Source organism: Protomyctophum parallelum (assembly GCF_964188405.1).
Source record: "Protomyctophum parallelum genome assembly, chromosome: 9".
Taxonomy (NCBI): domain Eukaryota; kingdom Metazoa; phylum Chordata; class Actinopteri; order Myctophiformes; family Myctophidae; genus Protomyctophum; species Protomyctophum parallelum.
In genome coordinates this window covers 35,234,650-35,259,567 of record NC_139706.1, presented here as the reverse complement: position 1 = coordinate 35,259,567, position 24,918 = coordinate 35,234,650, and the positions used below count along the sequence as shown (strand labels likewise).

At 44.5% G+C, this 24,918-nt stretch overlaps 2 protein-coding genes across 2 annotated transcripts in view; both read left to right on the top strand.

Annotated features, from left to right (window-relative positions):
- Nucleotides 1-24,918, top strand: part of clasrp (CLK4-associating serine/arginine rich protein) — a 108,301-nt gene that overhangs the window by 47,738 nt on the left and 35,645 nt on the right. The window lies entirely within an intron of this gene.
- The window catches only part of LOC310864126 (uncharacterized protein), a 62,665-nt gene that overhangs the window by 16,262 nt on the left and 21,485 nt on the right, over nucleotides 1-24,918 (top strand). The window contains exons 3-7 of the mRNA XM_083772698.1: nucleotides 10,360-10,417; nucleotides 17,345-17,593; nucleotides 18,684-18,744; nucleotides 20,020-20,150; nucleotides 21,322-21,441. Coding sequence (XP_083628824.1) covers nucleotides 10,360-10,417; nucleotides 17,345-17,593; nucleotides 18,684-18,744; nucleotides 20,020-20,150; nucleotides 21,322-21,441 — 619 coding nt within the window. The remainder of the gene's footprint in view (nucleotides 1-10,359; nucleotides 10,418-17,344; nucleotides 17,594-18,683; nucleotides 18,745-20,019; nucleotides 20,151-21,321; nucleotides 21,442-24,918) is intronic.

Genomic DNA, 24,918 nt, shown 5'->3' with positions numbered 1-24,918 from the left:
TAGAAAAGTGCGCTCCTTGGAGTGCATGCTGGATTGCCTACCCAAGGCCAGCAACATTTGTAGGGCAGTCATAGCCAATGGAATGGAATCTGCTAAATCTGACTTGATACATCTTGATCACATGACTCCAGAGATAATATGTATCGATTTGTGTGTGAAAGACTTGTAGGACAAGTACCAAAAAGTGTGTTTTGAAGAACCTGAAATGAGGGCAGTGACGTCATGTATGTGGGGGCTGGCTGGGAGGCTTGGGCCCAATGGGCCCCCCTGTGACAATTATAAGAACTCTTCGTCTCTGAATGAGGGAAAGTCTAGTCTGGCACAAATGGCTGGGGCCTATATGTGCAGTTGTATTATCCAAGGAATCTAGGGAGAAAGGACGATTTGATTGTACAACCTACAGTTCAAGAGATATAGGCCAAAACCTGAGGCTGGAGGTTCTTCCCTGGCCTTCCTGCTGTGTGTGTGCACAGTTTGTGGCATTTTGTGCAAAATGGGCCCCTCTCACAAACTTTGAAAGCCAATTTGTAGCCAATCAGAAAGGAATCTGAAAAAGCTACATACATTATGATTATGTGACCACAGAGATTATGTGTTCTGATATACATGAGTTTTGGACACAATCTGTTGGACTCAGGGGTGCCCAAAAGGTAGATCGCAAAGTTGATCACAAAGTCAAAAGGTAGACCACATAACATGCCCCTAAAAAATATATAATTTAAATATATAATTAATTAATTATAATATTGTTCTTCGTGTCTGCCTCTTGAATTAAGGTGACTTGATTGATTGACATCAAAAAGTGCATGCCTGACAGCTCAAACCCACAATGCAATACTGTTTTCATGAGTGTTGCGCTCAAACGTCACTGTCAGTAGCATTACAAAGTTATACACAAGAAATCACTACCATTTCCATGTCCCCCCCTCTGTTTCCCCGTCTTATTATGTTATGCCAGCGCCTCTTCCAAAGCCCCCTCAGGTACAACTATTTTGAGGTAGCGTTAAGTCAGCTCCATTGCTTGTTATGCTATGCATACCATATTGCATACAGCTTAGAGCTTCCCCCGGAAGTGCTTGGCAGTTTACACCACTAGTGGGGGGAGTGGTCTCCACCCAGTAATCGGCCAAAATACCCCTGTATACATTTATTGTTATAGTTACTGTACTGTACTGTGCTCAACATCCAGACCCCCAGGAACGGTACCGGGGAACCAGTCAGGTTCCATGGGCCGCCGGGGGTCCCTGTACTGTACTGTACTGTACTGTACTGTACTGTACTGTACTGTACTGTACTGTACTGTACTGTACTGTACTGTACTGTACTGTACTGTACTGTACTGTACTGTACTGTACTGTACTGTACTGTACTGTACTGTACTGTCATACCCGCAATCACGTAATGGCTGCTGGGTTGAATGGGTCATGCTCATACATCCAGACCTACACAGTTAATATCAATGGATGGTGCTCAGTCAGACAGACAGACAGATAGACAAGTAATGGATGCGGTTGGCACCGCTCAAAAAGTGTGAGCCGCTTCACTCTTCAAAGCACAATTGTTGTTACTCCAATAGTTGGAGTAACAACAAAAAGTATTAAAAAAAAAAAATCACAGGAGCAATGAGACACTTCACAACATATGAGAGGCCTTCCACTGACCACTCTATCTCTATTTCTCCCTTGCTATACTCACTCACACACACACATGCACCCACACGCAAGCAGTTGCTTGAGTGGACACGCACGCACGCATACACGCACTTCCACTACCAATCTCCAACCCTGTTTTCTCAATCGTATAGTGCCTCCCGCTGCACCGTGGATGTTTGGCAGCCAGTGGCTAGACGAGGTAATTTCCTGCGGAAGCTGCAGGGCTTGGTGGGGTGGACGGGGTTGCCCTCTTATCTAGACTGACCGGGAGATGGGACTTCATAATACAGAAATAGGACAGAACAACCGACACAAGGGTCACACAGATCTCTCTGCTGACTATTGATGAGGGCATGGATTCTCAGTCGTGAGTGGAATGTTGTGCAGCAAAAGTAGCCTATCTACATGCTCTCAATGCGTCTGCTTGAAGATCTACTATTTTTGTTTATTAGGCTATTTTAAGTGGTCAAACTAGCAATATATTCAGAAGCATCTTCCATCAAATCTATCTGTGATTTCTTCACCTGGTTAGCACTTTGTAGAACAGCAGGAACAATATTACTAAAACATAACTTTACAAATGGTGTTAGGAAACATTGCTAGGGAGGGGCGGGCTCCTTTCACTCTGTTTCACTAATCACACAGTATGGTTGTTTTCAGTCGTGAGAAATGACTTTGCTTTAATCCAATACAATATGGAGAGAGAGAGAGACAGAGAGAGACAGATGAAGGTCAGGGCAAAACAAAGGGAAGGGACTGGTGGTTTGTAAAGTCAGTGGATGAGCTCAGAATGGGGCGCAGGTGGCATAGAGATGCGCAAGGAGTGGGGGGGTTCTATATGCTTACTCACACTGGGGGAGGGGCTGGGGCTGGGCAATTAATTGAAAATGTATTAAAACCACTATTTATAATTATAACCAAAAACCGACCTAATCTTGTTCGTTTCCGAGAAGCAGTTTACAAAATATATACAGTATAACTATAAACAAATCTACCATTTTTCGATTAGTCTGCTCATTTAACCATTTAACCCTGTATTATACTTCAATGTACAATGGCAGCTTACGAAAATAGTGAAAATAGCCCATATACAAGGCAAGCTCACTGCATCACATCGCACTTGTAGATTTGCTATTTTAACTATTTTATTTTTATAATCGCGCATTAATCGTAATCGAGGCAGAAGTTTTAAATAATTGTGATATGTATTTGAAGTTGTATCGCCCATCCCTGGGAGGGAGGGAGGGAGCTGAGGCAGGAGATGATGGAGGACTGGATGGATTTGGGGGGTGGGCGGGGGTCGGCACACATGGGGTGCACTGTTGTTTCAGAGCGTTTCATGTGGACTGGAATCACATACCTTTGTTTAAGCCAATTAACCCTGTGAGTCACAGACTACAGGGGGGGAGGGGGGGTACACCCAGTTCCATGTCTGATTTGATGTGTGTGTGTGTGTGTGTGTGTGTGTGTGTGTGTGTGTGTGTGTGTGTGTGTGCGTGCGTGCGTGCGTGCGTGCGTGCGTGCGTGCGTGCGTGTGTGTGTTTGCCCGAAGGCAAAGCCAGGCTCCACATTGGCCATCCATCCACATCCATAATGACTCATGAAATTGACAAATTGCACAGCACAATCTGGAGTTTTTATTAAACTTTGGGAGTATAACAACAGACCCAGCCATAAGGGTCTAAACATGAACACTCTGGATTTGACTGTGTAGCCCTCTGAGTGGTCTGTCTTTCTCTCGCTACTCTCTCATTGTCTCTCACTCTCTTCTGCCTCCACTCTTCAGATCAAAGACATTGATGTTTCCTTTGTTGATTGTAAACCATGATCAATGAAGCATGTCATTATAGTAATGTTGATACCAGGTTTCCCTGTACTGGTGAACTTTAGATCCCTTCGACCTGAGGCTACACACAGTATTGTGTTCCTTTCCTCAGTGGAGTGAGAAATGACAGAATCTGACATGAATGAATTTATAACCGCAGTCTTTGACTGCCACCATTGTCCATGAGGTCTTCTCTCTCTCCTCCCTCATTGTGCTAACATGAAAACACTGAGATGATGTCAACTTCAACTTTCAACTTTATTTGTCGCTGGAGGGCAATTACTTTTGCAGCATAGACATAATAGATAAAGAATATAAAATAAAATAAAAGTCTACATAGGATATATCGTGGTGGTGTGTGTGTGTGTGTGTGTGTGTGTGTGTGTGTGTGTGTGTGTGTGTGTGTGTGTGTGTGTGTGTGTGTGTGTGTGTGTGGTGGGGGGGGGGTGCCTGGATGGAAAACAACAGTGAAGTAATAATAAGCTGCGTACAAAGATAATAATTTATTTGGTAAATAAGCATAAAACCAGAGTGTTGCCACTGGTATAGTAGTAGCATTGTTACCATGGTTACCTACTAATTAGTGCAGGTGAGGTGTCAACCAGTCCTTCCAGCTTAGGCACCACTGCTGTCATGACAACGGCATTTTGTGTGTGTGTGTGTGTGTGTGTGTGTGTGTGTGTGTGTGTGTGTGTGTGTGTGTGTGTGTGTGTGTGTGTGTGTGTGTGTGTGTGTGTGTGCGGTTGTGCGGTTGTGTGTGTGTGTGTGTGTTGTGTGCATGCGCGCGTGTATGTGATGCACGCGTGCGTGCGTGCGTGCGTGTGTGTCTGTCTGTCTGTCTGTCTGTCTGTGAACAATGTGAGTTGAACATGGACATGTGTGTGTGATGATAATGCCTGTGGGCAGAAAACCCAGGATGAATATTAAAAGTGATTGGACCAGGCACGCTTTTGAAAAATGCTAATTAGATTGTGTGTGATGTTCATTGGTTAACCGTTAATTAGATTATCCATTTGCATGTATCCATACAATATTGTTGTTGTGTGAGTATATGAGGATGTGCATCTAAGCTTCAGTGCATTAGGTTGATCAGTTGATTAGACACAGACTTTATTTCTAGTTTATGTTGTTTATGTACAGTATGTTACTAGTTCTCACAGCATAGTGTGTGACTGTGTGTGTGTGTGTGTGTGTGTGTGTGTGTGTGTGTGTGTGTGTGTGTGTGTGTGTGTGTGTGTGTGTGTGTGTGTGTGTGTGTGTGTGTGTGTGTGTGTGTGTGTGTGTGTGTGTATGTGGGGGGGGCTTTTCAGGTTTGTAACTCCAAGAGAGTGAACAAATGGAACCAAATGGACCTGCAAGCCTTACGGATCCGCTTGGTTCCCTTTGTACATTCTGACGGTTAAATGAGTACTGAGGATACCAGAGATCATATCAAATGGTGGTCTGTGTACATTGGGAAATCAAACTGGGGATCCTTGAAATGAAAAAGGTTGAGAATATGAGCATAATGGGAAAGGATGTACAGTATGAAATGAGTTTGGTTTCATGCATTGGTTCATAGATTAGTCCTATCCTCCAGATGCTTATCTGTTGTAGACTTACTTAAGCAAGTTGCCATCAAGTTCTGTTTTCACTTAAAATAATGGGCACTGTGTTTGACAAACACATTATGTGCGATTTATTTGCCCGCCTCGCCTACAATGGTCACTACATCAGGACCATACATTTTATCATCAGTGAGTAATGGGGTCCTATAGGGAAAAACAATTAGGAACTATACTTTATAACTGAATGCTTGTGTACGTTTGAAATGTGTGTGTGTGTGTGTGTGTGTGTGTGTGTGTGTGTGTGTGTGTGTGTGTGTGTGTGTGTGTGTGTGTGTGTGTGTGTGTGTGTGTGTGTGTGTGTGTGTGTGTGTGTGTGCGTGCGTGCGCATGTGCGTGCGCATGTGCCTGTGTGCATGTGTGTGAGAGAGGGAGCTCTGAGGGGAAATTCCTCTCTCAGGGCTGGGAGTCCTTCCTGTCGTAGAGCTGTGTTTGTACAGCCTGGCTTAGCCGGGATATCCTACCCTGCCCATGTCTGAGAGAGAGAGCGATGGAGGGAGGGGATGGCAGTGGAGAACAAGGGGCATGGGCAGGGATGGGGGCAAAATATACATCGAAAGATCTGGAGTGAATTTAACTCAAATACAGGGTCGTCCATTTGAACCACTTGAACCACTTTCAAGTGTGCCGAACATTAGCCAAACATAGCAGATCTAGCTCAAGTTGTGAGCTTGTATTTGGCTATTTGGTGTAGACAGGAAAAACAGGTCAGCTCCATATATGGAGATCTAAGTGTAGGGCGAGGTCACGTGCACACATTCGCCTAGGTGACAGCAGACTGTGTACAGGGTTTGATGGCCTTAATTTTCAGGCCTGTTGAGAACTCTAGTTTTTGTCGGCTGCCAGGCTTGGCTGCACTAATAACTTTTGGGCAGGCCCATCTAGTGTTTAAATGGACAGGTATCAAAAGGGAGACATCAAAGAGGACATCAAATATGGAATGTCAGAACAGATCCATATATATGGAGATCTAAGGGTTTGAGGTTTGAGGTCAGTTGTAGAGTTGCTGGCCAATATTGATGACATCAGGGATCTCCATATATGGGCATTCCCATGTATGGGCTTAATATTGATGACATCTTGATCTCCATCCTTGATGATGTCATGTAATGTCACGAGGCATGACCATATATGGTCATGCCTGGGGTGACCAACCAACCAACCAAACGGGAAATGCACGATTTCATAGTAAATGCGACCTGCTGTTGCAATTACATGTAATTGTCAGCATGCTGGTGTGAGACATGCAACGGACAGGGCCAGGCAATCAGACAGCTCACAGCCAGAGGCGATGATTAAAGACTTCTTAATTTCCTCGCTGTTTGATGACTTGGGTATTTTTTTGGGCGGGGGTCATGTCCCCAGGCTACACCCTGTCAGGCCCAGACATAATATGAGCAGCACTGTCACGGCAGACATCATTGCATGAGATAATGTGGCGTGGCGATCTGTTGTTTCTGTAGGAGGCAGTCTCAGTGAACCCACAGACCCATCAGCCTTAGATGTTGTTGAGAGAACAATCGTGGGGAATTGGGGCAATAGTTTTGCAAGTGGAGATTCTTGACATTCCATAGATGTGGAGGAGAAATCTCAGAACAGTTTCTTGCTATACATCCGCTGAACCTCCTGACCACAGCAGTATTTCGGTTCAGCGTTTGACAGATGTACTTGATTATGTTTCTGTAATTTATATGTGGGCCCGGCCCGTGGAGAGAAATGGCCGTGTGGCTCTGTGGTTAACTGTTGCCTCAGAGCAAGTAAGGTCCTGGGTTCAAACCCGACTGTGGAGTTTGCATGTTCTTCCAGTGTTCACATGGGTTTCCTCTGGGTTGCTGCCATTTCGTCAAAAAACAAAAGACATGCATCTTAACATCGGTACATACTGTGCCCTTGAGCAAGGGATTGGCCTTAGAACTGTGAGTTGGCGAGTTGCTTCCTGCGCTCTGCTCAGTGGATGCTCACTGCTCCTAATAGTTTAGGACAGGTCCTTCCCGAAGACGGACTTGAACAATTTGTTGCTAATGTTAGGCTGGTGAAACATGCACGCACGTACGCAGGCAGGCAGGCAGGCATGCAGGCAGGCACACAGGCAGGCACAGACGCAGGCACACACACACACACACACACACACACACACACACACACATACACACACACACACACACACACACACACACACACACACACACACACACACACACACACACACACACACACACACACACACACACACACACATTCTTCCCACCACGTCATCATCCGGCATCCGTCATCATCTCTTTAGCTGTTCTCGAAGGTAGTCTTCAGTAAAGAGATAAAAATATCACATCATTGTTGACAGCGATCTTATCAGCCTGGGCTTAGTGTTGTTTACTGTTGGGTTTCCCTGTGCGTCGGTGTTGTTTTGTCCTGGGCAGCCTAGTATCTGGTCTCGGTAGCCAGACGTTCTGGGTGGAGACCTGAGAAAGGACAATGTGTGTTCATCAACATGTTTTGAGTTCATCTTACTGTTTGTGTGATTGCAAGCAAGTTGCTATGATTCGTGCGTGCGAGCGCGAGCGCGCGCGCGCGCGCGCGCGTGTGTGTGTGTGTGTGTGTGTGTGTGTGTGTGTGTGCGCGTATGTGTGTGCGTGTGCGTGTGTGTGTGTGTTTTGGAAATATTGTCAGGAAGGACTTTGGAGATTTCGTGCATGTGTAATCTGAATCTTATGTAAAGTATTGATGTGGTTTTGATCTGTAACCATGGCTAGTTCAACCCCCCCCACCACATCCTCCACCTTAATAACAGAGTGGGGTGCAAATCCACCCTTCCTGCAACGTATGACTCACCTGGTGGTGTGGATACTAAGTGGGTGTGACTCGTGTGAGAGAACAAAAGCAAAAAGAAAGGCTCTGGACCTCCCATGAGTTTTAAGCTGCTGCTGCCACAATGGCAGCTCACTGAGGGTGGAGGTAGAAATGAGACTGGGAAGGAAAGAGAGATCGGGGGGTTGAGTAAGAGTAAGAGTGAAAAAGGGAGCTAGTAGGGAGGGGTGATAAGAAAGATGATAAGGGTAAGAGGGATCTCAATTCTGGGAGCAGGCCAACAGTGAGGTAATGCTGCGTGAGCATTTTGTAGTGGTGGACAGAGCATCATATCCAATCCAATAGTCAACTGACCTTGCTATGGTTCAAGGAGTGATAGACAATATGTACAGTTTGGTTTCTCCTCCATTTTAAAGCTAAGTTTGATGAAGTTTAATGCAAACAAATGCATAAAAACAAATGCAATTTTTTTTCTAGTTAATAATGCGGTATAATGATGACGCTGCCTATGTTGTAGCTTAATGACAGTTACCACTCTGTAAACAAACCTAACTGTGTTAGCTCCGGACACAGACAGACAGATACACCGACCAACCCTCAACCCTACCCCATTACATGCAATTCTACTTCCTTCCTATCTTTTCTTATAACCTCACTTTAAACTCACATTTTGCTTGTGGCTTCTTCACCTCACTCTGACGTCTTGATCTTTCTTCTTCTTCCTCACACAGTTCCCACTGTTATTTTTTCACCTCTCATGTCATTCTTCCAACGTCTCTATTGTTTTTTTTTACATACTTTATTTAAAGACATCAAATGACAGAAAGGTAAGCTTAACACTACATACTGTACAAGAAACAATCAGACGCACGCACACACACAAAACAAAAATCACCCCCGTGTGAACTGAGTGGTGCAACTCTGTGTGGGGGTCCCCGCTTAGTCCTTCCAGACCCACAGAAACGGACCCAGGGTGCCTCCCCGGTTCCGGCGAGCCGTCCCGTGTCCGAAACGGTCGAGAAATGACAGAGTTACTGTGTGGGGAAATTAGCATTTAGCAGCATTTAGGGACATACAGGTACCTGAGTCCTTGACATAGGGACATTGCTGTTCCTCCACTCAAAACAAGGGGACATATGGGTGGGATCAATGGCCATCAGAGAGCAGGGGTATTGTTATGAAAGATGCATCAACTATTGTCAAGTACTGCAAGGAATGGCATCCACATTTTTTGGAACTTAGCTTGTGTATTTTATTTTGTCCGTCATGACAAATCTATTCCAGTTTAGCAATGGAGAGCATCTCGTTGAGCCATCTCTTGAAACATGGAGATTTATCAGTATACATTTTTTTGCAACAACCATACCTGCTTCATGGGTACATCTCTCAATGCTTTTGTCTTGGTCCTTCTGTTCTCATAATTACCCACTACTCACCTCTTCTAGCTAGCATAGTTTTTGCCATGTAGTTATGCTTCCGTGCCAATTTTCACCCCATGAGCTGTATTTTAAACTGTTTTCTTTCCCACCCCACTACCTGCCATTGTCTCATGTGCATTGTGCACCATGTCTCTTCTCTGTGCCTTTGACTGAAGACCTCCTTCCATATTTATTATTTACCATAGCACCTCATGTGCACATCAACCCCCCAACCTTCACTCCACTCATCCCCTCTGCCGTGTACTCTCAGAGCGGAGGCGTGACTACACATCCATGTCACCCTTTAGGAGAACCCTACCCACAATGCTCAGCAGAGGGTGATTTGCATGGCAAGCGCCGGTGTGTTTCATGGAAGGAGGAATCAAGTGAAGGGAATAGAGAAGAGAGAGGGGGGGGGGGGGGGAAGAGAGTTATTGGCTCTGAATTATTCATTGCAACTGTACAGTAAAGACAGAATTAACAAAAGAGGCACTAAAGAAACACCTGTTGTCTGTTATCTCTCCTGAGTTGTGTGACATATGTGTAAATTCAAAGGCCTTAGTCTCTGTTGTTGTTTTCTCTAGCTCCCAGATAAGAATGAATATGCCAAGCACAAGGACATAGGAGGACATAGGGGCACAGTGGTGCGCAGTACCTTCAAGCACCGTAATCACTTAAACCCTTACCCCAGCATGCCTATTCTGGGGAGAACATTCGCAATGAATTGTAGACAACGAGTCGCATTGAGAACCTAAGGGTCCAGGAGTGCTATTTTATTTTAACCATTTATTTGTTTGTTTGTTTGTTTTACTCGCTTCCTTCTGGAATTTTCATACTCTGCCCCCGCTATGGCTTGTGGGAAGATGGTTGAGTGGTTGTTGTTTTGGTTGTTCATGTGGTGTACAAAAAATAAAATAAATAAACTATGGCTTGTTTATTTGCTGCAATGCTGTACTATTCAGTCGAGATAATATAGATTTTCTCTTTGCTCTGTGTCATATTTCTTAAAAGATTAAATAAGTGTCTCTAAATTCCTGCTTCTGTTTTCTCCACAGAAATCCTTCTCTCTGGTGTTGGACGCTTTGGACTACGACAACGAGACATCAGAATCAGGTAAAGCTGCTGTGTGTGTGTGTGTGTGTGTGTGTGTGTGTGTGTGTGTGTGTGTGTGTGTGTGTGTGTGTTGCGTGTGTGTGTGCGTGCGTGTGTGTGCGTGCGTGAAACACTGAAACACTGTCACACATCTTGAATGGATGTTATGCATACAAAGGGATGTACATAGCACGCCATGATAGAATAGTGGAACTCATAGCAAAGGACATATCAAAATATCATGCATCCTCAGTGAGACTGAGAATGTACAGTACAAACATTCCTGTGTCATTCCATCCATGTTTCAACACTGTGATCACCCAGACATATTTACATCTCTGACAGCGAATACACCAGATGTTGGAAGGGTCTGTATTAGAGATACAGCCTAGAGGAAGCCTTTATGACCATGGTCATTAAATACCACTTCTAAATACCATCTAAGAGCTGGGCTATTGTTTTAGGGCATACCCACAGACTGGTTGTTAGAGGGTTCCAGAAACTTGGGATGCCCAAAAAGGCTGGCAAAGTATTGTAGTGTCTCTGCTATAATTGGCAGCCGGAGACACTGCTACTTATAGCCTACCCATAGATCGATGCTGAGTGACATGCCTATTGTACCATGAAAACACAGGCCATGATTTTGTAAGTGTAACTCTACTGCACCTTTACTATTTGTGTCTTTGTATGCATCTCCTTTGTCTGGACATAAATAAATGGTTAAAAAAAAGTGTGTGTGTGTGTGTGTGTGTGTGTGTGTGTGTGTGTGTGTGTGTGTGTGTGTGTGTGCGCGCGCGTGAGTGCGTGCGTGCATGCATGCATGGCTGACTCTCTGTGCATGCATAGACAGGAATGTCGAAGAGAGACTAAATTGTGCTTGAGAATTCCATATTTTCCCACAGAGAGTGTGACGGAGAGAGAGGGAGGGAGGGAGGGAGGAAGAGAGAGAGAGAGAGAGAGAGAGAGAGAGAGAGAGAGAGAGAGGCAGGAAGAAGTGCATGCGTGTGCGTTTGTTTATCCTGTGTCTGCATATGACCATGAGTCACTTCATCACTTTATCTGAGTTTCGTGAATAAGAGGTTGGTGGAAACATGGCATTCTAAAATGTGTGGTTCTGCATGTTGAGATTATGTCTCTCTCTGTGCGTGCGTGCGTGCGTGCGTCTGTGTGTGTGTGTGTGTGCATGCAAGGTTAAAAGGTCTCTCTTCCAGACCCTTTAATTTCCTGCTCTTCCCCATGTTGTTCATGCTCATAATCAGAAGCTCCGAGATCCGTGACAGGTGGAATGTGAGCTGCATTCTATAAAAAAAGACATCAATACTATGCATGCACACACACACACACACACACACACACACACACACACTGATGCTCTCGTCTTTTCCTCATTCCTGTAATTCCCTTCCCTTTCTTCTCTTTCATCCTATCATCCCTCTATCATTCCCCTACTTTCCTTGCTAACCAGTGAAAGGACAGCAGTCCAAAAGATGACTGGAGAGATAATGACAATTGGGAACCAAATCAGAGGTCCACAGTCTCTTCCCTCCTCTCCTCTCCTCTCCTCTCCTCTCTTCTCCTAGCTAGTTACCTATGTCCTCCAGGACTGCTCTTAATGTCTTCTTTTCATTATCTGTGGTTCTCTCCCTGAGCTCATGAGACCGTCCCTGGGCCTAAAGCCTTTCACTAGGCCCAGCTTAGCTCAACCCAAACACCGGCATCCTGGACCAGTCGTGACTGGACTTAACGGGCCTGGTTCCTAATCAGAGAGGATTACAGAACCCCAATGTAGCTTTTGTAACAAAGAAATTGAGAGAGCGAGAGAGCACGAGGGAGATAGTCATTGGAAACAGCTTTAAATATCTATGACCTTCAGCAAGTGACAAAATCACACCCGTGTGAAGTGAGGCGCTCTTATCATCATACATAATCATACATCATCTCATTCCGGCCAATTAGAATTTGCGTCCTCACCTTCGTCTTCAATGTTTGTGTTTACACAAACACTCAAAACTGGCCATTCATTATCAATGGCATTTCATGTTTGTGTTAGGACAACGTTTTTGATTACACGCACCCTCAAAGCTGGACATACAAAAAACGTTCTATCTGATGTGTGTGTGTCTAGAAATTTGAGAAACTTTTTTTTAATTCAATAACGAAGTGGCTCAGTATCTCTAGTCTATACTATTCATCTCCTGTCTCTTTGCTTTTCTTCCTGATTTTCAGTACCGACTCCCTACACTGTCAAATCCTTGCCTGTTAATTTACATAATATTACACTGTTTTACATATGTCACATTTCGTACACTCTCCGAGTTACAATTGGATACATCAGCACTGAAGGTTTGACAGTGTACTTAGACTGAGCCCGAGGGCACCAAGGAAGGAGTGAAGGAGTAAGGTGGAATATGAAGGAAAAAAATAGGCTGTATATATATTTGAAAAATCACACCCGTGTGAACTGAGGGGCGCTTTACCAAACCTTATCATCTTACATCATCGCGATATCATAACATAACATCATATGATTTGCTCAGTGACAGACAAAACAAACATTAAACTCTGTTCATTGTTTGTTAATGGTATTTAATGTTTGTGTTAGTGACAAAACAAACATTTAACTCTGTCCATTGTCAATGGCGTTTTTAATGTTTATCTAGATCAAGACGAACATTACACCTGTATATAGGAGGCGCTAGAGCCCCTAAATATGAATAAATACCCTTTTTTACGGTTTTCAAATATCCACCAGGAGCCTGGATGTAGTGGATCCAGGCTTAAAATAATTCATATAAATATTCTCAGAAAATGGAAGCCACTATGCTACTGTTAGGAAAGTTAACTAAAGTTTTATTGCATTTATTGTCCAGGTTATTTCCCCCATAAACCACACATTATAATGGGGCCACTAATTAGAATTAATCTGTTTATAGTATACCAATTGACATTTATAAATCAATTTTAATTGACGCCAAACCACAGAAGGTGGTTTTAGCAAAGATTTTAAAACAAACAATTAAAAATGGCCTGAATTTCCCATGTGCGTTGAATCTAGAGCAAACACCGGTGCATGTGCACACTCACGCCCATCCTGCTGATGTATTGATCTATGGCCTGAGGTCATGTGATGGAGTCAGAAAGGGGCTTGCTTTCTCCTGACAATCTGCCTCTAACAAAAATAACACTTCACTCAATAACACCAAGATGTGGGAGTCTCACCAGAGGCCAAGGAGATGTAAGTGTTCTCACAACCTCCAGACACATTCTGTGTCACACTACCCTGTGTGTGCACGCAATTCTGATGTGTTCGTTAACGCCAAGGAAGCTGAAATAAGAAACAGCTTCTTATGTCAGATTCCTTAAGCCTATCTGTGTTGCTGAGTGCTTTTCATTAATGTTCCCCATCCTTGAGCCCCCCCCCCTCTCTCTCTCCAATACAGCAATAAAGTGAGGAAGTTTAAGTGATTTTTGACAAATAATTTGCAATAAAGGAACAAGTTCTATAAAATATCATGTCAACAATATATTCAAAAGCGCTGCTAGCTCACCATATTTATATTCTCTCCTAATAGAATATATTAAAAAAGAGGAAGTCTTCAGCATAATGTTTGGTAGATGGAAATATCTGGCTCTGGAAATTACTTTCTTAATTAATTATGAGAAGCAAAGCTGTTTTTCTTTAGAGATTTCCTCTTCCCAAACCTAGAAACCTTTGGAAAACGGCGTGTCAGCAACATTCATGGATTTACTGTATGTGTAAAAGTAGACCTATCTACGTGACCGCGTCCTCCATGAGACTCTGGCGGTGGCGCTGCTGGTGTTCCCTGCTGCCTACTGGACATACGTATATGGAATGTGTCAAAAAGCATGGGAATACATCACAAAAAAGCATTTATCATGTTTCATGATAAATGCTTTTTTGTGATGTATTCCCATGCTTTTTGTTCTTGCTTAATGTAAGTCGCTCTGGATTAAGAGCGTCTGCTAAATGCCTAAATTGTAAATTGTAAATTGTCTTGAGTGTATACAGGGTTTGAGGAGGTCAGATCAACATATGGAATTAATTCTGGAGCGTGTCACGAGGCGTGACTGCCTGACTAACTGACTGACAGGAGATGCAGGTTTTCATAGTAAACTGCGACCTACAGTCGCAAAGAAAATATGCCAGGATTGTTGGGACATAGTCACTCTTCTGTTGCGAATGATGTGAACAAATAGCCAACACGAAGCAGGTCGGCGGTCATTATCAAGACGGGCAATAATGACACCCACCCGTTTATTATCCCGCTTATTACACGACTACTTAATAAATAAATGAATACATTGACTCAAAAGTAACAACAAAACGCTTAGTTGAAGTGTTGATCAAATACAATCAATTTGCTATTACTGCATCATCTATTTCTCGGTTCAAATATTTTCAAAAACATTCTTGAGAGCAACGTTTATTGTGTGTGATTCCAATCAATCATTACAAGCATTCATCCAAGCTGTATTTAATTATACAATGGAATTACATTTAATCATATTTTATAATTATATATTACATGACTGGACCGTCTGGACGACGGTGTGATGGCGTAAAAAAATTAACCGGGCAACTTTTGAGTTTGGACGCCGTCATCGAACACATCCGCAGTCAATGATTAAAAAGGGAACATTCCCTGACGCCGACGGTGAAGCAACGCTGACAGACGCCCGATGGCTGCAGTGGAGCCCCGGCCTTATCTAACCACATTACAGAGGAAATCATAGACTCTTACACCCCTTGCCTGTGCAGTTTTGCTGATGGGTAATGTGGTCCATTTCTACTCAGCCCCAGCTTACCCTATTTGTGCTGTTCTGGCAGAGGAACCCACTTCTGGTGATGACATTAGCCTTTGACTCTTTCCGAGTAATAAAATAATGAAAAACCCAAAAGCTGCAGCAATTGTCGTGCACTCAGGAGTTGCAGACAAAAGCTGTGGCTGAAGCCAGCAGCTAACAGACAAGGAGCCGATGGGGGGGGTTCCATCCCCCCCCCCACCCCCCCCCCCCTCTCTCTCTCCCCTTTTGCCCAGCCATTCTCTTCGGCGTGTGCATGTGCACACAAAATACACACATGCCCTCGCCAATATATGCCCCTGTTTTCATTCTTTCAAACCGTGATGATCTCATCTCTCCATCAGGAGGTTTGTTATGTGTGTGTTTGTGCGTGTGCGTGTGCGTGCGCGTGCGCGTGTGCGTGCGCGCGCGTGTGTGTGTGTGTGTATGTGTGTGCTAATAGCTCCCTCCCTTCCTCTCTGTTTCTCTCTCATACAGAATACCCCCTCCCTCTCTCCACTTCTCTATTGGCCTGCAACAAGGCTACCCTGTATGCACAGCTATCTACAAATCTCTCCCTCCATCTCCCCATCGCTTAAATACACACACATGCACGCACTTATATGAACGCACAGACACATATGCACGCACGCAGGCGCGCACGCACGCACGGGCACACGCACGCAAGCACACATGCACGCACACATGCACGCACACAGACACAAAGCCCTTTTATCTTTCTTTCTTTCTCTCCCTCTCCCTCTTACACACTCGTGCACACACTCACAGACACATGCACACAGACTCAAGCACACATTCTCTGTGCTTTGTGTGCGTTAATACCCTGTTGGAGAGGATTATAAGTGAGTTGGAGATGACAGCCCCTCTGGGAAATCCCCCTAGGGGTCAGGAGCCCCCCAGCAGTCAGCCCGGCCATGACCCAGGACTGGCCCCAGCCCAGTACAATATATACTGCTGGCCCTCTCTATACCGTGTCCCATCTTTTGTCTGCACACACACACACACACACACACACACACACACACACACCCTATTTTTGTTTTTTACCAGATTCAAACCTGAAGAGCGCTAGTAGCTGGCTGAATGGTGCATCGACCATTACCATAATGTCCTCGTTTCGATTTCCGGGGTGGAGAGCTAGTCCTTCTCCCTCTCTGCCCTCAGCGTCGGGAGATGGGCTGTCCAAAAACATGTCCAGTCTGTGCTCAGTCTCACACTCACTTAAATCTGGTTCTATACGCAGTCCTCTCAATATTGTCACGGTGTCCATGCATGCACGCACGCACGCACGCACGCACGCACGCACGCACGCACACACCTACAGCGTGTTCTTCCACACTTTCAGTTGTTGTCCCTGCCAACTGGGGCAGCAGTGGCTCAGGAGGTATTGTAGACCGGTCTTGAAAACGGAAGGTCGCCAGTTTGAGACGGCTCCTCAAAGTTTTCTTGAGCAAGATACTGAACTTGGTGAATGTAATGCATATTAGTGAAAGGCTATGTAAATGCACAATTTATAATAATATCATAGGCTAAATTAGGTTAGCCTATTATACCGTAATACACTGATCCTAGCTTCCCTTCACTGGCTCCCGGTGAATTTCAGAGTTGATTTTAAGATTTTACTGATGAATTTTAAAGCCTTGCAAAGCCTGGCTCCCAGTTACAGTACATCTTAGATATGATGGTCCCGTATGATCTGATGTGTAGCCTCAGATACTCCAGTAGGGCTCTCTTCGTTGTTCCCATGTCTTGCCTCCTCACCGTGTGTGATCAGGCTTTTGTGACCCAATCGAATGCCCTCGATGATTTAAGGCTAGCAAAGTCACTATAATCTTTAACAGTTATTGTTATTTTACTATCAAATTCTAATTGACTTTTGTTGTTTATCCTCATGGATGTTTTATTGTTTTTGATTGAATACTTTATTAGTCAGACATTTAGGTTAAAAGGATAACACAAAAGCGTCCTGGGGACTTGATTCCATTGTGGTCATACTGTATATATATTTCATCTTGTAACACTTTTTTTCATAAATACATTTTATTATTATTATTATTATTATTATTATTATTATATATTGCACAATAATAATATTTGATCCAAATCTCTTTCCCCGTCCCATAGACCAGCTGATAGAGCGTGTTCTCCTCTCCTCCATGCTGAATCCTAGTGAGGAGTGGCAGTCATACCGTCACCACGGCCGCATTCTGAGCCTGGACTACCGGCTGCGCTTCCGCTGCGACTTCAACTACTACGGACCCTTCTGCAACAAGTTCTGCAGGTCACGCGATGACTTCTTTGGGCACTTTGGCTGTGATCCCAATGGTTCTAAGGTCTGCAAGGAGGGCTGGACTGGTCCAGAGTGCAGTGAGGGTGAGATAATGTGATAATGTAGCTCAAAAATGAATTCAGACAGTTTTTGCTTCATTTTCTAGCGAAGAGAAACTGAGCACAGAGAGGTGAGGTGAAGAAGGACCCACAACACAGGTCACCAGGCCCAACCAAACCAGGAGATGTTGTGACCATGTGGTTGACTCATCTGGTCAGTTACCGGTGTGGCCACTTCATTTATATGAGGTTATTCGGCAATGGCCTACTATGTGTTAATTAACATAGATCTACATACAGTAGATCAAATGATTGTATACATCATACATAGTAGGTCACAATAACCACTTCCACATGTACATGAGTAGACTGTAACCAACAATACTTTTACTGAAGTTCCCTGCAATGACTCTCTCCCTCTGAGTTTCTGAAGCCTAATTTATGGTGCCAAAAATAGCATGCTAACATGCTCACAATGGATGCAGCGCATTGCGGATGCAACACGCTGTGAGCTTGTAGGTTGGCTATTTTCTTGCTTAAATTAGCTTTGCTCATCACTTTGCTGAACTGATGGTGTGTTGCGAAGGTGAGACTACAGTAAATGAGAAAAGCTAGAAAGGAAACCTTGGAAACCGTGAAGGACGTCTGGGCCGCTGCGCTGGCATCCTATAGACATTCGAAATCCCGCCCTTGTCTCACTTCCTGTTAAGCCCATCTGAATTCCTCCTCAGCAGGTTGGTGATTGGACCGGGGAGACACAGGAAGTGTGACAAATGAGTAGGGGGTCCCTCCTTTACTCCTGCTCAGCCAAATGTTAGTTTAAGGTCAAGGTCAAGTTTATGTCCCAAACTGGGCAATTTATGTTACAGTAGATAATAGTATAAGTGTTATAGGCAGCTTGTCTGTGTGGAGGAGGAGGTGCCATGTGTATCCTTAAGTGAACATGAACTGTAAACCCCCGTTATATTTGTTCCCTTGTAATATTAATTGTAATTTGTAGAATCAAATAAAGAACTAAAATGTTTGTGTGTGTGTGTGTGTGTGTGTGTGTGTGTGTGTGTGTGTGTGTGTGTGTGTGTGTGTGTGTGTGTGTGTGTGTGTGTGTGTGTGTGTGTGTGTGTGTGTGTGTTCACAGCGGTGTGCAGACAAGGTTGCCACCAAGTCCATGGGTCCTGTAATGTTCCTGGAGAATGCAAGTGAGTCTGACTTAGCGTCACTTTGACAATTAAGACAATGTGCTGACAGAACCAAATGAATCACTGTAGCAGTGGTTTTCAAAACATCTTGAGGACATGGCACACCAACGGACACGTTAAAGGACAACTTGGACAACTTTGGTTGTTATTAGAGAAAGTAAAAGATGAGTGTTCATTTTTTTCATTTGCTGCTTTCTTTTTTTTGTGCAATTTTAGCTATTTTTGACAGGGGTGCATTCGAGGCATTCGAACATGGGGCTAAATATGTATTTTCTTTTTACAAAATGTTATAGCGATTTATTTTTTATTATTTACTATAGTCCCACTAGACCCCATAAAATTACATCCACAAAAAATCACAGGATCTATTGAATGTGAAGGAGGAGGTGACATACTGACATATTGAGTCTACAACACACCTAGTACCCGCTTCGCATTCAGTAGATCCTGTGATATTTTGTGGCTAGATGTAATTTGATTTGATTTGGGTGTTCTAATAAATACTGTGTTCGTGTTGATTATTGTGTGTTCGTCTCCAATCCATATTTATTTATGCCCTCGTCAGGTGTTATTATATACCGCCATCAGTAAAACAACAAAAATACTTAACAAATAAATAGCATTAGCGGCTGTGCAACAACAATATGCCATATGTTTCAAGTTTGTTTTGCTTGCCTATGGATATACATACTGTTGACTTTGTCATCAAGACTCATAACACATACACATGACATTAATCAGTGCTGCAGGCACAGTATCAGGTCTCTGAGACGTGTCACCAGAATATCCACCTCGGAGGAAAGTCTGGTGTTGGTAGGCCAATCAGAGGCAGCTGGGGCATTACCATGGTTAGATATAAGTAGTAGCCTTGCCGAGCAATGAGGCCCATAGGGCAGGAGCCTATCTCCTGTTTCTGTAGCATGAGGCAGCTTGATGTACAAGTACACCCCCTGGACATGACGCTAGTATGTCGCAGGGACTTACCCCCAATCCAACCCTTGATGCTGAGTGTCAAGCAGGGAGGCACTGGTTCCCATTTTTAGAGTCTTTGGTATGACCCGGCCGGGGATTGAACCCCCACCTCCCAGTCTCAGGGCGGACACTCTAACCACAAGGCCACTGAGCTGGTTAGATAACCATGGTTAGATATGGACATACTATTGAATCATGCGTCTCACAGTACACCAGTGTGCCCCGGCACACCATTTGGGAGCCATTACACTATAATATCACAATGAACATGACTTCCTGCTTTCTCTCTCTCCCCACTGCCAGGTGTCACTATGGCTGGCAGGGTCATCTGTGTGACCAGTGCGTGACCTTTCCTGGATGTGTGTACGGGAGCTGCAGTGAACCCTGGCAGTGTGTGTGCGACGTCAACTGGGGAGGGCTGTTATGTGATAAAGGTAAATTCAACATGATTATTTGCTTTTCACCCTAACTAGGCCTCTAAAGCCTGAGTTCATACTTAACCCATTTTGACCTGAGATCAGATTCTAAAAATGTCTTCTATGTCCTGACAGTTTTCTGAAAAAGCTATGTTTCTATGTCAGTTGTTTTTCGATTTTTCAAAAATAGCAGACCTACAAGCTCGTAGTGCGCCACTTGGTGGCGCGCTATGAGCTTGTAGATCTGCTATTTTTCAATAGCTAAAGCATAACATAATGCTAACACCAAAAGGGGTTCCCGCCCCAAAATGGGTTAAATGTGTGCGGGTGTCATTGAATGACAATGTTGGTCCATCATCCGTCTGTCCATCCCCTTCTTACTCATCTAAGTATGTGTGCAACTGTGCATGTGTTTGTGCATGTGCGTCATTGTTTGTATATTGGTTCGTTAGGTGTGGTTCTTCACACCCCTCACCAGTCAGAGCCTACTGATCCTTTCTATAAGATAAGTCCCACGTATCCCTCGGGGCTCCTCCATTACTTCTGTGGGACTGTTCATTCAGCCTTTCCCACAATGTTACAGGAGGGATATTTCTCCACTCTACACCCAGCGTCCCCCTCCCTCTGCCACAGTGTGGGAGCTGGGATCTCGCAGGTACACGAGGGCCCACGGGTGATGCTTTGTGAAGGGAGGAAAGGCGATAGCCTTGGGTAAAGTGAATGTGAGCTGGGCTGGGTTGGGTGCTGCTTAACTAGGTGGGGTCCTTGGCTGTGTCTCTCCATTCAGCAGCGCTCTGTAAAGCTGTGGCGACACAAAGGAGTCTGTGGACATGGACGGGATCATTAGAGAAAGGAGTCTGTGGCCATGGATGGGATCATTAGAGAAAGCAAGGCTTTATAATCAGCTTCTACACCAGAGACAACAGACCCCAAAGCTACAGTACTTACACATTGGGCCGACCTGGCTTCACCACGTGCACACATACACACGCACGCACGCACACACACACACAGGATGGGAGTGGCTCAGGGAGATCGGCCGGAGGGGAACCACAAGGTTCCCAGTTCGAACCTGGGCTCCCCCAATCCCAGCAAGACTCTGAACCATGTTCTCCTTCAGTGTAATATTTTTTTCAAAGATGTTACCTCGCTGTGTTTAGAAACTTATTTATGTGTGTGTCTGTCTCAGATCTGAACTACTGTGGTACCCACCATCCCTGTAAGAATGGAGGTACTTGTTCCAACACAGAGCCAAATGAGTACCAATGTGAGTGCCAAGATGGCTTCCTCGGCCGCAGCTGTGATATTGGTGAGTGCAGATTCACCACCAGAGAGACAGTGAGAAATGTATTCAAACTATTTGAAACTGTGGTTCTCAAACCTTTTAGTCCGTGACCCAAAAGAGATATTTTGTTTCCCCGGGAGCCAAAGCTGCAGTTCTACAAGCACACAATGTGTCACAATGCGACGCATTGTGTGCTTGCATATCGGCTATGTTCACTACTGCTTCAACATTTGTTTTCTAATTTATGGAATTTATTTATTATTATTTATTTATTTTAATTTGTTTCTAAATTTTATTTTGAAATAATAATAATAATAAAAGTAAATGTAGGGTGCCGACCTACTGTTTGGGGAAACACCGATTTAAAATGTTGAGAATAGTTTTTTGTACTATCAAACTATAATTCACCGAATGTCTGAGTGTGTGTGACTGTGAGTGTGTGTGTGTCCGACCGCATTTTATCTCCTCATTATCTCCTCATTGCCTGCACCAATCGCTCCCACTTTTCACACAGGCATTGACCATATGAATATGGAGGGCGTGACGGAGCCCTTTTTTCGATTTGACACATTAATGATTATTAATTAATTTATTAGTGAATTAACCTCGCACCCTCACACACCTCCGCCCCTTAGCGACACCTGCATCACAGGCCACCGTTCTCACCGTTACCCCACTGGCATGCTTCCTCTAGCTACCGCCGCAACACAACAAAGAGTGCCCTATACAATTTGGCGCCGCGTGTGTGTGTGTGTGTGTTGATCTGCTCCACACACACCACCTCAGGCCCCTCCCCATCTGGCTACTGTCCTTTGCATGGACAGGCGAATGAGGGTTGAGGCGAACACTCCACCTTAGTAACAGTAGCCTACGCATCGATTCGACACAATTACTACATACATCAAACAACATGCCACGAACAAAACGACCATCACTTTCACTTTCTGGAAGCTGCAATGCAAAGCGTCAGTGTCTCACTCGCGCTCCTGCCCGTACCAACAACAACCAGTCCACCACTAACGCAACAGGTAAGCATTCCGTCTCATGTTGCTTCTTTGCTTGCATGCCTGTGTATCGAACAAGTTACCTCACAATTTACTTCACGCACGCACTACCCGTGTACATTAACTGCAAAGCGTATTCCACTCAGGACCGCAGGCATGACAAAATCCCCACCCCCCGTGTGTGTGTGTGCGATAAAATCCACGTAAGAATCTTTGTACTATTAACAATAACACAGTCTGACGGGCGCCACCATCTTGCTCAGAGAGAGCGCTGAGTAGTGAGCGGAGCGCTGCGAGCGCAGCCTGTAGACCAGAGCCGTTTAGAGAGAGAGAGTGACGACAACAACCCGTGTACATTAACTGCAAAGCGTATTCCACTCAGGACCGCAGGCATGACAAAATCTCCACCCCGTGTGTGTGTGTGTGTGTGCGATAAAATCCACGTAAGAATCTTTGTACTATTTGTAACAACATAGTCTGACGGGCGCCACCATCTTGCTCAGAGAGAGCGCTGAGTAGTGAGCGGAGCGCTGCGCTGCGAGCGCAGCCTGTAGACCAGAGCCGTTTAGAGAGAGAGAGTGACGACAACATACCGTTCAGTGACCCATGAAGCTCCGTGAATAAACAGTGAACGGGGTTGTCGCAACTCTCTCCTCTACACGGCGCTGCAGCCTCCGACAGAAAGACGGGAACATTGTTGAGCATAAACGGAGTATACCCGATTTAATGGGAAACACATTGTGTAACAAACGCCGACACTGTTGTATGTTGTGTGTTGTGGACCGGTGCCATCACAGATTAACATGCCGCCCCCCCACCCCCCCCCCCGAAAAAGAAGTGCCAAAGCCAACTGCAGGGCAACAGAAAATACTAGCAACCCTATTTTCTAAATCTAACATCATCATCTGCTAATGATGATGATGTGTGCTGCTGTTCACAGCCTACCTCCTTTATTAACAGTTAAAACTGGCAGAATTATTATAGATTTCATATAGCCAAAATAATATGTAGTATGAATGTTTATTTATTTATTTTATTTTAATTTATTTTGCTACCTTTAGTTATAATAATAATTTCTTCTTCGTTTTCTACATGAATATAACCACAGTATAACCATATAAAATGAAATTGGAGTTAAATGCTGCAATTTATAAAAATGGCAAAATATGTTAAACGTCGCTGAAGTGGGACTCACCTTTGTCCCTGTGTGTGTGTGTGTCGTAAAATGCATAGTGTCACTTATCTGCTAAGCAGGAAGGTCAAAACCCCCAGGTGGTCTATTTTAAGACCCTAAAGATAATATCAGATCAAATATCACTCAAAAGAATTTGGAATCACTGTCTTCTCAGCCATAGATTGACTTCCTGCCTGTGGAGGGTGGAACAATTGATATGCAAATAGACTTCAGTTCAAGGCATAGCAAGGCACCACTGTTACGTTCTTAGCTTACACATGTGATGATGACTACTTCTATCTATGTGATGTATTGCCAATGTGTGTGACTGCATGTGCAACTATCAGCAAATTGAAATGTAAGGGAAGATCGAGATAGTGTGTGTGTGTGTGTGTGTACCAGTGTCACACCTCCCCCACTCCCCTGCTGTATGTGTGTGTGTGTGTGTGTGTGTGACTGCATGTGCAACTATCAGCACATTGAAATGTAAGGGAAGATCGAGATAGTGTGTGTGTGTGTGTGTGTGTGTGTGTGTACCAGTGTCACACCTCCCCCACTCCCCTGCTGTGTGTGTGTGTGTGTGTTTGTGTGTGTGTTTGTGTGTGTCATTGCCCACACATTGCCCAGAAACTACTCTCCTTCTCCCAGTCAAATTGTATATACCGTACTACATGTATCACATTACCTTCCTTCCACAGATGACATGTTCTCATTACTTCTCATAACACAATATTTACATTTCATCCCTACCTTCTCAGGTCAGCACCATGCGGACAGTCACCACACAACGACACACTTCCCCTCATTGGAAAGGCCTCTGGCCACAGGTAACTACTCCTCTTATCCCCTGTACTGCATTTTTGCTACTAAACTCATTCACAACATAACCATAAAATATGTCATCATGCACACAACTCTCTCCATCACTATTAATAACTCATGAATGCTACACATTTCAGAACCTGCTGACTTCAAAGGCGACCCTAACCCATCCACCACCAGTGCTACTGCTCCTCCCCGTGCCCCAAATACACAAACTAGACCAAAGCGGAAAACCAAGTTCAGCACAAAAAAGAAAAAGAAAAAAATGAACCCCACAACAACCCCAAACACTGTTTCACTTGACACGCAAAGGCGTGCTAGGACAAACGCACAACAACAAGCTCGCACAGCAGAAACACCTGCCGAACGTCACCGCCGTCTACATGCTGAAGCTACTTCAAGAGCTACTGCTCGCGCAGCTGAAACACCTGACCAACATGAGCGCCGTCGACGTGCTGCTACTACTGCACAAGCTACTGCCCGCGCAGCTGAAACACCTGC